Source organism: Callorhinus ursinus, unplaced genomic scaffold, assembly GCF_003265705.2.
Source record: "Callorhinus ursinus isolate GAN/ISIS: 27379988/994484 unplaced genomic scaffold, GSC_fseal_2.0 scaffold41, whole genome shotgun sequence".
Classification (NCBI taxonomy): domain Eukaryota; kingdom Metazoa; phylum Chordata; class Mammalia; order Carnivora; family Otariidae; genus Callorhinus; species Callorhinus ursinus.
The window spans coordinates 11979231-11994802 of NW_027397103.1; the positions used below are offsets into that span (position 1 = coordinate 11979231).

The window sequence follows — 15572 nt, forward strand, 5'->3', positions numbered from 1 at the left end:
ATACATCAGCCACATGGTGGATACTGCTGTCTTGCCGGCAGCCTAGGGAACCAGAAAATAGGCCAGGTGCTCCCGGGCAAGTCATTTCCCTTCTTTGGCTCACACCTTCCTGTCTGTCAAATGGACTGAATTTTTGTGTCCCCTCAAAATTCATATGTTGAAGCCCCCAACCTCCAATGTGATGGTACTAGGTCAGGCTTTGGAATTTGATAAGGTCATGGGGATGGAGCCCTCACAGTGGGATTCGTGCCCTCCCAGAAGAGACCCTGGAGAGCCCCCTTGCCCCTCCTACCATCAAGAACTCAGTGAGAAGGTGGCCATCCAGGCAAAGCCAGGAGGAGGGCCCTCACCAGACACCACTCTGCGAGCACCTTGACCTTGGGCTTCTAGCCTTCAGAACGCTGAGAAATAAATGTCTGTTGTCTAAGCCCCCAGTCTGTGGTATTTGTTATAGCAGCTCAAGCTGACCGAACACATAGATAGTATCTGAATCGGTGAGAGGTCGGGTATTAAACGCAGTGTTAGTACCAAATGCAGCACTGGTGAGATGTCCCAATGCCACAAACATCCACAGCACTCTGCTGTGTTCCTGGCATCGTGCTGGGAAGCCAGAAGGCCATGCAGTTCACACATTTACCAGGAGCCTGCTGGGCAGACACTGGGCTGTCAAGGCCGCAATGCCACCCCCCCGCCCCCCCAGGGTGTGGGGAGCTGTGTGCCCCGCGTGGCCTGCCCTGGCCCCAAGACCCACCTGTATCATGTACAGCTGGGCGATGCGGTACTCCTCCACGGTCATGGGCAGAGGAATCCGATATTCCTTTATAATCATCTTGGAGTCCAAGCCTTCCCGTCGATGGGGAAATGCGTGTTGGGACTTCTAGGCGAGGTTCCTTAAATAACCATGACAAAATTCACCGAGGACCCCTGAGAGGGAGAAAAAGAGGGCAGGAGAGTCACTTCCTGAAAGGCTGGTGGGCACAACAGCACAGAGGAAAGACCTGGTCTCCACTCCACCAGCGGCCCATGGCGTGACCTTGAACAAATACCCTCACCTCCCCGGCCTACATCTTCCTTGCTTGCTCAGCAATCTTGTGGAAGCTATGTGAACCCTGATCAGCCACAGGGAAATAAAGGGTTGTCGTCCCACGAGTGAGGGCCGCGCGGTGGGAGGGTGTCGCATCCCCTAAGCGTAAAGAGCATGGCGCTCTCGTTTATATGCTGTTCCAGCAAGCTGCAGCGGCAGTGGCCCGGGGCTCTGGTGTTGCTGGAGGCAGGCCCAGTGACTGCAGCTGGCCACAGGAAGGAAGGGAGGACCAACAGAAGTATGGAAAACCCACATGAGAAATTTAAACATCAGCAGCCTGGGAACCCTCCGGTGTTGGGACAATCAGTTCCGGGCACGTCACCAGGCACAGAGGGGCACCACTGCTTCCAGGCAGAAGACCCTGACTTCTCCAAGAGAGGTGATCTGAAGTGTGGTTCCAGCTCAGTCCAACAACTATTTACGACACCTGTTCTATTGCCGACACCAGGCTCGGTCTTGGAGGTAGAAGAGACAAGATCCGTGGGCGGGCTGCATAGCGTGTGAACTATATCTCAATAAGGCTTTTGAAAAAATAAACCATGTACTCATAGAAGCTTCTATTTAAGATGACAAAGACTATATTTGATGAAGATCTGCACCGAAAGCAATCAAATTTGAAAACACACAAGCAAGGCTTGAAGGAGGCATAGTCTCAGTGATCTGGAAAATGGAATTACCCATCATAATCCATCCCCTAGATGGTGGGGGCTTTGCTGTAAATATACATGGTTACCCCCAGAGAGGTTACACACTGCTAACTGGAAGGTGAGTGAAGTCTTCCAAGATAGGCGGTGGCAGAATCAGGATAGCATTTTAGAAGGACCACGCTGGGGACAGCAGTCAGTGAAGATTCATGGTGACGCTCCCTAAGTGATAAGAGCGAGGGTCCAGCCAGGCAGGCAGCCTCCCTGGGGCACCATCTGTCTGAGTTCTGAGCATCACCCAGGCACTAAGGCATTACTATCTAATGAGATTGAGGGAAAAGAATGTACCAGAACTTTTGGGACAATGGCCACACAGGGCTGAAAGAAATTCTTTAATAAGCCACCTAGGGAGAGAGACTGAGGGATCGGGAGTATTATATACATAAGCCAGAGATGGCCCCTGTGTTATTCACGTCTACATAGCAGGTAGGACTATTAGCCCGAAGCCCCCAGCAACAAACTCAAGCTCTCACACATCCAGCTGCTTTAAATACGGTTCAGGTAAACATCTTTTTATTTTTTCATTTTCATTTTTTTTAAAGATTTACTTATTTATTTTAGAGAGAGTATGTGTGTGCGTGAGTAGGGAGAGGGACAGGAGGAGAGAGAGAGAATCTTGAGCAGACACCCTGCTGAGCGTGGAACTCAACTCGGGGCTCGATCTCACGACCCTGAGACCATGACCCAAGCCGAAATCAAAAGTCGGATGCTTAACTGACTGAGCCACGCAGGCTCCCCCTAGATAAACATCTTTCTAGCTAATTAGAGTTCACTGACTTTACATCACCCACGAAACTGCACCCCACATCTGCTAGGCATAGATCAGACAAACCCTGGGGCAATAAAAGACCTCAAAGGAGGGGCGCCTGGGTGGCTCAGTCGTTGGGCGTCTGCCTTCGGCTCAGGTCATGGTCCCAGAGTCCTGGGATCGAGCCCCGCATCGGGCTCCCTGCTCAGAGGGAGGCCTGCTTCTCCCTCTCCCACTCCCCCTGCTTGTGTTCCCTCTCTCGCTGTGTCTCTCTCTGTCAAATAAATAAATAATAATCTTAAAAATAAATAAATAAAAGACCTCAAGCGAGAGAGTTCTGTGACTCAGAGGCTCCCCATCATGCTCCTGAGTGACGTCACTACCCACATGAGCCCCTTGGCCGACTCTCCCTCCCTTCCGGGTGGTGGTCACACATCACCGCGTTTGGAAGGCCCCTTGCCGGGAGGGACTTTCCCTCTCAAGCGAGCTGTCCAAACGCCGCCAAACGCTTGTTGTTACTGCCCCCCCCGGTCCTGTGTCTCCCCTGATCAACCCGAACCCCTGAACTCACCACAAAGGGAGGGGCGAACTCTCCAGAGGCCACGCTCCAGTGCCAAGAGACCATCACTAAACTTCCCTCAAGGCAGGTGGGTCCAGCCCAAGATGAGAGGGCATGTGGGTTCGGGCCCTAGCTGACATGTCCAGGAGAAGAAAGCGGAGGCTGTGGGCTGCCCCCTCTCGGCTCTGAGACCCGCCTGCCCCGAGGCCCACAGGCCTATGCTCAAGCCTGGCTGGAAGCGGAGGCAGAGGAGATGGCCTGGAGTCCCCACAGCGTCACCTCCTCCCATGAGAGGCTGGGGCCGGACGGGCGGCAAGACATGCGAGCTGCCAGGGGGATGAGCTTCCAACTGGCCGAGAGGGTGGGACAGGCACGGGGTTTGGGGAGAGAGAACCGCAGGCTTGGGAGAAGCTGAGTGAGATGAGGGCTGGCAGCAGGGGTAAGGATGAGGTTCTGTGAGGGTCGTGCCTCCGCAGCTTCTCCATGTGGTCCTCGTTTAAGCTCCAGGACCACCTTGCCCGGAAGGTACCAGAGGCTTGTCACAGAAGCACCACGCCCTGCACGACAGGGTGGCACGCACACCTACGTCTGTGGGGCCTCAGGAGAAACGCCGTGACCTGGGACAAGTCTCATCATCACCTCAGTGGCTCAATGACAAAGCAGTCATATGCAATCCCTAAAAGTTCCTGAGAAACTGCAGGAGTCTAAGCAATCCGCCCTTGGCGGTCTTAACGGCTCCATGGAAAATGACCTGCCCACGCTTGCCTGCACACAAGTCTGACCAAGTGTCCATTCGAAGCGGGGGGCAAAGCCAAGGGCGCCGGCCCCACGACGGCCAGGAGACCAGCAGACCCCGTGACGCTTAGGACGCAGCTCCACCTGTCACAGGGTGAGAGATAGTGTTTCTGCCCACGAGTCGCCAGAGAGCTACACCGGCAGGTACCCAGACAGACAGAAGGAAAGAGCAGAGTGCTGCACAGTTAGAGCTCAGTGCATGGTGACTAAGAACAGGAGGGAGGAATCAGAGCTCCATGAGTGACCCCATGTGACGGGACCTCACGGGGGGAGCTCCACTCCGGGATCAGACCTCAAAAGCCAACAAAACCTTTGTTAGCCATGTGTCCCCCCAAGGACACGCGGCTGTGTCTGCTGAGCCTCGGTCTCTCCATACAGCAAATGGGGATGACACCAGCAGCTTTCCAGGGTTACAAGTGTCACCGGATGAGAAAAGTGGACCAGCCAGGGGTGGCATTTGTCAGTACGGAGGGGACTAGGGAAAGGCTTGAGGGAAGGTGGAGCTTCAAAGTGACGTGAGCGGGGCTTCCTGGAACCCCAGGATGAGTAGATGCAAGGAGGACGTGCTCCAGGAGAAGGAACAGTACAAGCCAAGCAAAGGCCCCGAGGCACCAACGTGCCACACCGTCAAAGTGACCTCCCACCAGTGTGCCCCCTGCGCTGTCATGCCGCATTCTGTGTTTGGGGCTGGTGTAAACACACCGAGGCCACCCTACAGCCACTCACCACAGGAGAGGACAGTGCTCAAGGCTGAGATGCGGCAGTTCCCTGTAGCTGAGCACCCACGAAGTTCAGTGCCGGGGGTGGGGCAGGAGCAGGGTGACGAGAGACTGTCACTTGCTTCCAGGAGTGCGGGGAGAAGAGACACACTCCTCAGACAGGGTGTGACCATAAAGCATAAACGTCACACCCAGCATTTCCACGGAGAAGCTCCCAGCGAGTGGAGCAGAACTCAGGAGATGGCCATTGATCTCTGAGCACTGGCCACCCTGGGTGTTGTCCTTCAAGGCGATCACTCTAAAGGGGTCTCAACAAGTACCAGCATTTTACTTAGTTAGGAAAGTCAGGCCCGTTTCTTTACAACAACACCCATGCCAGTGGGTTCAGGAATCTATCCTGACTTCTTACTGAAGATGGTGGAGTAGGAGCATTTCCATTCTACTGCCCTCCCTCGAAAACACCAACTACAGATAAAGGGCAGTCACCTCGGCTGATGAAACAAGGAAATCGCTATGCCCCCAAACCACAGACACCACAGAGTCTGAACTGGAAGAAAGCTACATGCTGAGAGCTTACATGGGCCTCCTCCTAGGACCCCCCAGGTAAATATCACTTCCTGAAAGTCACGGCCATGATCCTCCTGCGGGAATCAGGACCTAGGGCTGTGGATACTACCCCAGGCAAGGAGAGGCATCCCCCTGTCATTTGATTTTCCAAAGAAAAATTTTTAATTGAAGTATTACATACATACAAAAAAGTGCATGTAAGTATAGATATATTTTCACAAACTGAACACACCTGTAGGACCAGCAAGGATCAAGAAACGGGAAAATAACAACCCCAGAAGCCCCCCCGTGTGTCCCCTTCTAGTCACGTCTCCTCAACTGTGGACAACCACTGTCCTGCCATTTGCCTGTTTTGTACTTTATATGAGATTGAAGCCAATGGATTGCCAACACCCAGCTGTCTTTGAGCAATTTCATATGGAAGCCTACTGTATGTGCTCTTTTGATTCTGGCTTGTTTTGACCAACATCATGTTCATGAGATTCGTCCAAATTATTGCATGTGGTTGTAGACTGTTCTCATTGCTGTCTAGTATTTCATTGGGTGGATGTACTGTAAATGACTCAACCACTCCATTGTTGATGGGCATTCGGGTAATGTCCAATTTGGGGCTGATGGGAATAGTGCTGCTGTAAACAACCGAGCACAGGCAGAGATGTGATTTTACATTGTGGAATGGAAATGGGGTGGGAGTTGATGGGAAATCACACCCACAGGCCATTTCTATGACAGAAACTCATTTTCCCTCTGAGGGAGGTGCTGGGAGTGAAGTGAGGGTGGGGAGAGAAAAGGGGCAGCGAGGGGTTGGTCATAACACAGACAGCCAATGATGTAAAGAGCTTTGCTGAGAACCATTATGACGTATGAACCCTGAAACCTGAGAGAGACAGAATCCCTAGGCAGAGAATAAATAAAAGCTTGGGGAGAGAGCCTTCCAGATAGTAAGTAGCCCATAATGCAGCTGCAGACTGCTCTGGACCACTCCCCACATTTTCACAGGCTGCTATTTAGAAGGTAGCTAAAGAATAATAATCACAAAGGAATTCACGTGGGTCCCATGCATTAAGGGTGGGATGGAGGGCAAATGAAGAACACACAGCAGGAGGAATCATCCAGAGAAATCAGAAAGACTTCAGAAAAAACGAGTCATAGACCCAGAGAAATTACAGATATAATCTCTTAAGAACTGGTAAGGGGCAGATGGGTGTAAGAAAAGAGATGCCGAAATTTTAAAAAAGAAATTATTTGACAAAAGAAGGAGATGAAGGCTGAAAGGTGAGTTAACACAGCTTAGTAGAAAATGAGAAAGATAAATACATCACATATTTTTTAAAAACCATATTATAAGCAATGATTAAATGACAAAGCAGAGCATGAACAACTAGAGATGTGGTGGGTGGGCTGCAAGAAATCACATAAGATTAAATGGAGAAGACTAATAAGACAAAAGTGACAGATATAGGAGGCAAAAGGAAATCAAACATATACATAATTGGTAAAGAAAATACAATAATGGAAAGGGGAAAAGTATACAAATATATAATAGAAAAATCCCCTGTAATTAAAAAAAAAAAAACAACTGACTCTACAAATGAACTGCCATTCTGTGGCCCAGGGAAACTTGGTGGTGTGATTAACACCAAGACATCCTTAAAAGGTTACTGATGTTGGGGTGCCTGGGTGGTGCAGTCGGCTAAGTGTCCATCTCTTGGTTTTGGCTCAGGTCGTGATCTCAGGGTCATGAGATTGAGCCCCATGCAAGGCTCCACACTAAGCCTGGAGCCTGCTTAAGATTCTCTCTCTCTCTCCCCCCGCCCCTTCCCCTGCCAGTGCAAGCTTTCTCTCTCTCTCAAATAAATAATATACCTTTAAAAAAAGTTACTGATCTTAAAGGATAAAGAAAGAACCATATAACTAGGGGAGCAGGGAGGTGAGCTGAGGAGACTCAGAATCCTCCACAGAAACCCAGTTTCAGAAAACAGTGAAGTAATAGCTACAGAGCTGTGACTCCGAATTTTATACCCAGCAAAACCGTCCTTTGAGTATAAAGTTAATGGACATTCTGTAACATAAACTCAGAGGCTTAGACATCCACAAAGTCTTAAAAAAATTACTTGATGCTGAAATCCAACCAATCAAAAATAAGTTCATCAATGGAGGAACCCCAGTGAATACTGAATTAATAATTTTGAAATTGGGGCAATTATTGTTATTGAATAGAATATAAAAACCCTGACAATGTACACAAATAATAAAATAACTAAAATTTCCCACTGAAATTGAAAGTGGAAAAAACACAGGCGGATGGCATGAAAGCTGGTTCATTATATAGATTAAAAAATTAATGAGGGATAAACAGTCAGAGCACAGGGATTTTTAGGGCAGTAGAATTATTCTGTATGATACTAGAATGGTGGATACACATCATTATGTGTTTATCAACACTCAGAGAATGTACAACACAAAAAGTGACCCCTAATGCAAACCATGGGCTTTGGGTGATAATGATGTACCAATACAGGTTTATCAATTGTGATAAATGTCCCACTCTGGTGGGGGATGTTGATGGGGGAGTGGCTGTGCATGTGTGGGGCAGAGGGATGTATGGGAACTCTCTGTACTATCCTCTCAGTTTTGCTGTGAATCTAAAACTGCTTTAAAAAATTAAGTTTGTTCGTTAAAAAAAAAAAAAATGATTCCAACCTGTTAAAAGTTTTTCTTGCAGAAAGTAGATTAGAGGTTACCAGAGGTTGGGGAGAGCTGGGGAATTGAGGAGGCATTATTTATGGGATTTGGGGAATGAAAACATTTTGGAAACAGTAGGGGAGGTGGCGGCACAATATCGTAAATGTACTTACGCTATGGAATTGTACACTTAACATGTTTATAGGAGCAAATTTTATGTCATAAATTTACTACAATTTTTTAAAAGTAATAATGTAGTATACAAAAACCCACTGAGTTGTGCACTTGAAATGAATTAATTGTACGGTATGTGAATTGTATCTCAATAAAGCTGTTTAAAAAGTTTTTCTCTTAAAAAACAGTTTTTCTCTTTTCTGCATTAACTTTAAGGAACTTTAGGAACTAAAAGTTTTAGGAACTATTATCACTTAAAGAGGAAGAAATGTATTTCTGAAGTTTAGTAATTTCCTTCCGTTTCCTTTCAAGTACACACAAATGAATGTCTTCAGTTAAATTTAAGAAAATTAAATTTGATTTTTTTATTTTAAAACTGCATGCTGAGTAAGACCCATTTTTTTGTTGTTGTTAAGTTATTACTACTCTGTATGTGTGTGTTTGTATAAAGAGTCTAAAAAAATGCTCACTGGATGCTGGTGAGGGTTATCTCAGATTGATGGAATTTGGGGCAACTTTTCCTTGTACTTTTCTTTATTAGTCGACTTTTTACAAGGCAGCAGCAAGTGGAGTTTGAGCAGGAGTCTGAGTACCAGCCAGAGAAGGACAGTCAATGTAGTTGTTAAAAATCACGCACTTTGAGTCAGCCAGACCTTCCGCCACCTCCCAGCTGTGACCGTGGGCAAATTGTTTAAACTTTTTGATCTTTCATTTTATCTTCTACAAAATAGCAAAATAGTAGGTGAGAATAGCACCTGCCCTGTTGGACTATTTTGTGGATTAAATGACATAATGCACATAAAATGCTTAGCCCACTTCCACCCAGTACTCAGCTAGCAATTAGGTGGTGCTCCTGTGCTCAGCAGGGTCGGGAAGGCTGGTGCCTGAGCCCGGATAGCTTTCTGGCTGAGCTGCTTACCTCGGGTGCAGCCACTAAGCCCACCGCCATCAAGGAAAGACAGCCTAGCACCCAGGGCACAGGCATCCAAAGGACAGACGACCCCTTGGCAGGTGCCTGCTTGGTTTCACAGACACAACAGGAACCTGGTAGGCACGACAGGGTCCCCTTGCTTTCTCCCTGGTTGAGCATGAAGCAAGAGGTGCAGGCGGAACCCAGGCCCCCAATGAGAGAAGGCAGTGTGACTTGTGTGTCTGCCTGTCCCCCAAGCCCCCTTCAACCAGCGGCTGAACCCGCAGACAATCTCATTACACCCACTCCGGCTGCCTGGGTGTGTGTGAGACACACATTTCATCTCCGTCCCCACTGGCGCTGTGATGGGTTAGACAGAATTATATTTTGCTGCTTCCCACAGGGCAGCTCTTGGTGCCTGGCGCAGTGAGAGGGAAGAAAGAAAAACACACGTTTCCCGAGGCCCTTCTTCGAGGGAAGCTGGGCGAGGAGTCTGAGTGACCACTGTGCCCAAGACGCACCCATATGCACCTCCCCGCAGGCCCTCTCCAGGGAGGGCAGGTATGGACCTTCCCATGAGCCTCCGATACGGCACTTGGCTTTCCGGAAGCCTTGTATTCATGACCCTAGGAAGGACCCCAGCCCCCATGGTCATCAGTGTGTTAGAGGAAGCAGGAGGGCCAGATGATGTCAGAGGGAGAGCCACCTGGCATGGTGATCAGGGAGGAATCAGGGCTGAGCCCAGCCCCGGACAAGGCACAAGGCCCAGCAGGAAGGGGTGTCACCCTCCTCCTCCTCAGGCAGCCTGTCCCATCAGGACCCATATAAGGAAGACAAAAGGAGCCTGCGGGTGACCAGAAACACCACGTTCTGCCTGAGGAGTCAAGGTCAGGACACGTCTTGGGGCCTCCCTGGGCTTCAGGGACCTCCAGGCATCATGGGGGGAAAGGGGCTGGGGTGGCCAGGCTGGAGGGATTTTGGTAGAGCCTGGCAGGTTGCTGGGTTTGAGCTCAAAAGTGCGCGCGACCCAGCAGGTGGGCAAGACCATTCTTTGAGCGAAGGCCGTGGTGAGACACCCGGACTGGGAGGGGAAGAAGAAAATTGAGTTTACTGAACTTAATCTGTTTTTCCATGATTAGCTGGGCTTTGACGTCACAGATGGAATTTAGGAGTGAGGCTGTGCGGAGACAGCAGAGGATGGAATCTGTCCAAACGCAATTCAGCTGCATTCTGGCCATTAGGTCTGGAAGTGACTCCAAGCCAGGCCATTGGAGCCTGCCTAGAAGTCTGTGACAGAGTGGAGGGTGGCTGGCGGGGGAGAGAGGGACCGAGGCAGCCTCTGGTGCGTCTGGAACATCCCCTCTGGGTCTCTTGGGTCTCTCCTCCACATCCTCCGGGAAAGCCCTCTTCCTCTGCTCTCGGCTTCCCAAGTCTGCAGGCCCCTCCCTAATCAGAGGCCGAAGTGGGTAACGGAACTTCATCTGCCCCCACCCTCTACATCTAGGGGACGGCTAGCTCCAGACAAATGGGGAGGGTGTAGAGGAAAGGAGCAGTTCCTTGTGCCCCAGGGACCAGCCCCACCAGGGATGGGGGAATGTATGCATGAAGTCAGCACTCATCAGCTGTCTCACTGTCCCATGGTGGGGGCGGGGGTCAAAGCAGGGGCGGGCACATCCCCTGAGCTGGAAGGAGCAGGGGTGGGGGGAGGGTTCCAATCGCTGCCTCCAGAGTGTTCCATCTTTAGCTGGTAGATGGTGGACTTCCACCAAAATTTTCTGGAGGCAACTCCAGTCCAACGGTCACCTAATAAATGAGACTGAGACCTGAGAGCTGGAGGACCCAGCCTCACCCCCTGCCTGGCCTGAGCAATGAAACAAAGACTCATGGAGCCCCAAAGCCCTGGGCCCCCCCTGTAGGCCCCAACATCCCAGGGAAGGCCGTAAATCTCATCGCTGTGTGCCCGGAGTGCTGGGCTGGGGAAGACTGCCAAGCCACCACAGGACTTGGCCATCAGAAGCCATGGGATGGAGAGGGGACACCGCAGGGCACGCACTGACCTGTCGGGGGGGGGGCAGGATCCTCAGAAAAAGCTTGAGGGTTTTGTAGCTTTTCTTCTGTAACACCTCAACCGAAACGGCAGCCAGGGGGCTCCGTGGGAGAGCTTTTCATCGCCGTGGTTGAAAGCAAAGCAGGCCCAGAGAAGACAGGTTGCCCTGCTCAAGGACAGCCACAAGCCCAGGGCAATTGGCACCCCAAATTCCTGACTCCCACTCCCTTGCCAGGCCTGCAAGCTCCGACCTTGCTTGTCGGGAAAAGGGGAGAGGAGATTTGCAGGTGAGGAAGTTAAAACTGAGACCCAGATCCTCCAGCCAGAACTCCCCTCCTGCTCTCTACTCGTTGCCCCTCAGGAGCCCTGCTGGTCACTCCTACTGTAACCATCACCACGCTGGCCTCCAGGGGGTGCTCCCCACGGCAGGCACAGAGTCCAGCTCAAACAAGCCAAATGCCACTGCTCTTGTCACACCGCTGAGATGTGACAAGGGAAACACAACCCCAGAGGGACCCTGCCCGAAAGCCCGGTTGCCGGCTGGCCCCCTCGGCTGGGGCGTGCTCAGGAGCCTCCCGCCCCGTGGTTGCCTCGGCCAGGTGCTACCACTGCAGTAGCAACATCCAGATCATCCTCTGTCAGCAGAGCACACGTCACTCACCTAAGGACCTGCGTCTGGAGCCATGCTGGCCTTGGAGAAGAGCACCCCTCTAGGGGAGAATCCCCCAGCCCCTGGGATGGAAGAAGGGGGAACGCCTAGATGTTTGAAGGTGGGGAGCACCTCCAGGCGGGTGGGGCTTCGGTGACCTTGGTGCCTGGCACGGAGCTTGGCTCATCGGCAGGCGTTGGCCGCCCTGCGGACACCACCCCAGAGCGCCTCCGCTCATCAACCCGCCAGGGGAACAGAAGCTTTAGGGCGCCCAGCGCGCCGAGAGGCAGAGCTGGGATTTCACCACCACTGGTTACGACCACTTGTTATAACGACGGCGTGACGATAACATAGTAAATGTCAGCGACAACGGCAGCTAACGGGGCTGAGGGCTTACTTCCCGGGCCAGCCTGGGCTCGGGTTTTGACCACACACCTCGGGTGGGCCCAGCGCCCGGCAAGCCTGCTATGCTGATCCAGCCCCTGAGCCTCCCACTGGCTATCGTGCACCTTCTCTCGGGTCCCCTTCCGTCTCTCCTCAAATTCCCACTATCGAATCCACCAGCCCACCTGCACCTGCTGCTCCTGGTGGCCGCCATGGGGGGGGGGCGGGCCTGCCATCAGTCTGTGCCTCTCTCCTGGACCCCTGCCCCCTCAGCACGCAAACATGCAAGGAACCGCTCGCTCCCAAGTTTACAAAAACCAAACAAAATCCCACGGCCCTCTTAACCCCACTCTCTTCTCTCGGTACCACCCCCTCTCTCTGCTCCCCCTTTCTAGGAAAAATCCTCTTAAGACTTACCTCTACTTGTGGTTCCCACTTTCCCAATCTCTTTTCGACCAACCACCCCAGTGCAACTGCACTGGTCGGGCTCACCATCGCACTCCTCATTCGTCTGGAGCCCAAATGGCTAAGCCAACTCTCAGTCCTCATCACCTCCAGACCTCCGTTAGTTCCTGCATTTCATACCCACTGATGGAGCGCGTGCAGGTGGCAGGCAGGTAGCACCGCCCTTCAATACATTTCTGCCTGGACGAGGTTCTCTTTGCTCAGCCACCCACCGACAAAGCTCCGAGCCGACTGTGTGCGAGATTCCAAGTTGGCTCCAAGCTGATCAGCCATCAGCTGTAAATTATGATTTGTTTTTTCTTCCAAAAAAAAAAAAAAAACCACAGCTGGTATTGGGCAGCCTGCAAGTAGCCCTGTGGGGCTGACCTCAAATCTGGAGGGGCACAAACCCCATGTTGGGAGTTTAGGAGCCGGTGTCCCTAGTCCTGCCCCCTTCAGCCTACCGCACACCTAATGCCCCACGATTCCTTCTGCAGCTTCGACAGCCCAGTGGGGTGCAGGTGCAGTAGAGCATGAAAGTCCTCTAGCTCTGAGAAACTCCCCACAGCTCCCCGTAGTGCCTGAAGCCACGGCTCCCAAACTTGCTGGATCCCAGTAACCAGCTGGAGTGCGCTTTAGAGATACACACTGTAGAGCAACTGAGCGGTCAGAGCCTCAGATCCCCCCGCCCCACATCTCCCTGCACAGCAGTCTCTCAGGAATAGTGTGAGGAGGCCGCAGGAGGAAATGTCCAGTCCACCCAACGCTGACGCTCCTGGAGGCCCTACCAGGGTCTCATCATACCCCACGCTCCGGCACGTGGCAAACCAGACCTTCTGCTTGGTCCCCTGGCTTATAAACCCCTTCAACCATGCTACACTGTCAGGCTACCCGAATAAATTAGGAGTCACTTAACCCTCACAAATGCCTTGCGTCAGAGAGAGTGCCCCCATTCATCTGTTTTATTGAGATATAATTCACATACCATACAACTCACCCTTTTAAAGTGTCTGATTCCGTGGTTTTTAGTACATTTACAGACGGTGCAACCCTCACCACTACCCAGCTCCAGAACGTTCCCTCACCCCAAAAGGAAGCCCGGGTCCCGTTAGCCCTCGCTCTCTGCTCTCTCCCACCAACTCCCTGGCTCTCATTAGTCTGCTTTCTGTTTCCACGGATTTGCCTCTTCTGGACGCCTCACACAGATGGACTTGTGCACTGTGTGTGGCCTTCTGTGTCTGGCTTTCTTTCACTTCGCATCATGTTTTCGAGGTTTATCCATGCTGCAGCAGGGATCAGTACCCCCTTCCTTTTTATGCCAGAATAATATTCTACTTCATGGCTGTTGTGTTCACTTTCATAGCTGAGGAAGCCAGGACTCCATGTCATCAAGGTACCTTGTCCCCCGTGACTCAGTAAGTGTTGGAGTCAAGTCTGTCTTTCCGTGAAGCCAAGATGGAAACAGCTTAAGAACTGAACAATCATCATCTAAGTGGACAGCAATTTATATAGATACATACCCTTGGCATGAATAATAGCATTTTATGGTTTACAAAAGCTTTTTGCCTCATGCTCTTGCTTTTTCAGATTAATCCTCCAAGGTGGAAAAGACAAGTGCGCCCCATTTTTGGAAGAACAAAACACCTAAGTGGTGTGTTCAAGGCCAGAGATATTTATTGATGGATTCGTGGTGGCTGCATCAGAATCCGGATACAATATGAGCAAACAGGATAGCTTTAATACTTTCTTACAAAGATGCCATGATTTATTTATTTTCTTTAGATTTTATTTACTTACTTAGAGACAGAGAGAGAGCATGAGCAGGGGGAAGGGCAGAAGAAGGAGAGAGAGAAGCCCAAGCAGACTCCCGATACGGGGCTGCATCCCAGGACACTGAGATCATGACCTGAGCCAAAATCAAGTCAGATGCTTCACTGACTGAGCTACCCACGTGCCCCTCAAAGATGCATGATTTAGAAAAAAATACTTTTTTCCCCCTCTCGGATTACTTTGTAGTGAATGCAAACCTTGGAGCCAAGGGAAAACCCACGTAAACTCCATCCAAGAGTATTTAGTTGGTTTTCATTTAATGTTTCTGACTGATCTTGGAAATAAAGGTTGCTATTTCTTTCAAAATACAGACTCCTTGGTTCCAGCCCAAATCTACTGCAGCACCAAGGGGGGGCCATTTGGACGATTTATTGAGGTTAAAATCTCAACCTCATAACCTGGCAGATAAGGTCCTAAAATTCTAGTCTCAACAAACTGCTCCAACCTCCTCTCCCAGCAAGAAATCTTATACCAGGGCCAGATGTGAGGCCCCATACCAGGTGCTAGGGGTCCAGGGGACCAAGACAGAGCCCCCGGGGAGCCTCTCGGCCACACAAGCAGACAGACAACGCCTGAGTCATCAAAGACCTGTCGGGGAATAGTACTCATCCTTAAAAAGGAAAGAGATCCCTGCTCTAGGCATCCGGCGTGTTTCCTTCTCTTGGAGTAAGCCAGGCGAGCTCCTGAGTCTGGCCTCGGCCATGCCTGTTAAATGCCGGTACCCCAGCCTCGACATGGCTGGCTCCTTGTGGTGATCTGGGCCCTGGGCCAGAGGCCACGCCCCTCTGTGGAGGACCCTCACGGCTCACCACACTCCCGAGTGATCGGATTCGCTCCTTGACAGCGTGGGCAACCCCACACCGGGGACCTCGCCTGCCTCCTTCACGGCCAGAAGAAATGACAGCACATCCGTCCTATTCAGCCCTTTCACATTCTCTGATTCTGGGCAACAGGGGCCTGGCACTTAGTAGATACTCAAGAAGGTTCGCTCGGTAAATGTTCCCCAAGCCCCCCCTCAGGCAGATAATGCCACTAAGCAGCCAAAGTGCTAATTACAAACTGCTCTGTTAGCTGTTCCTCAGAGCAACTAAAAAGATTCTCCAAGAATAGCGCACGATCCTTGCCACATCCCTGGAATAACAAACCCAGTTTCTTGACAGCGTCTGTGACTCAGACTGTTCACAGAACCAGACTTGCCTCTCCGCCAGAGTGTGTTGTGTGCAGGGGCATAAGCCTCAGACAGAGGGCTGAATGCTGATCTCCACGGAGAGCA

The 15572-nt window shown here is 51.1% G+C and overlaps 1 protein-coding gene across 5 annotated transcripts in view; it reads right to left on the reverse strand.

The window, feature by feature from the left end:
* The window catches only part of PITPNM2 (phosphatidylinositol transfer protein membrane associated 2), a 111507-nt gene that overhangs the window by 31994 nt on the left and 63941 nt on the right, over positions 1 to 15572 (reverse strand). For all 5 annotated transcript variants that reach the window (XM_073881250.1, XM_025889794.2, XM_025889796.2 and 2 more), the window contains exon 3: positions 752 to 924. In XM_073881250.1, the coding sequence (XP_073737351.1) occupies positions 752 to 829 (78 nt within the window). In that variant the 5' untranslated portion in view covers positions 830 to 924. The remainder of the gene's footprint in view (positions 1 to 751; positions 925 to 15572) is intronic.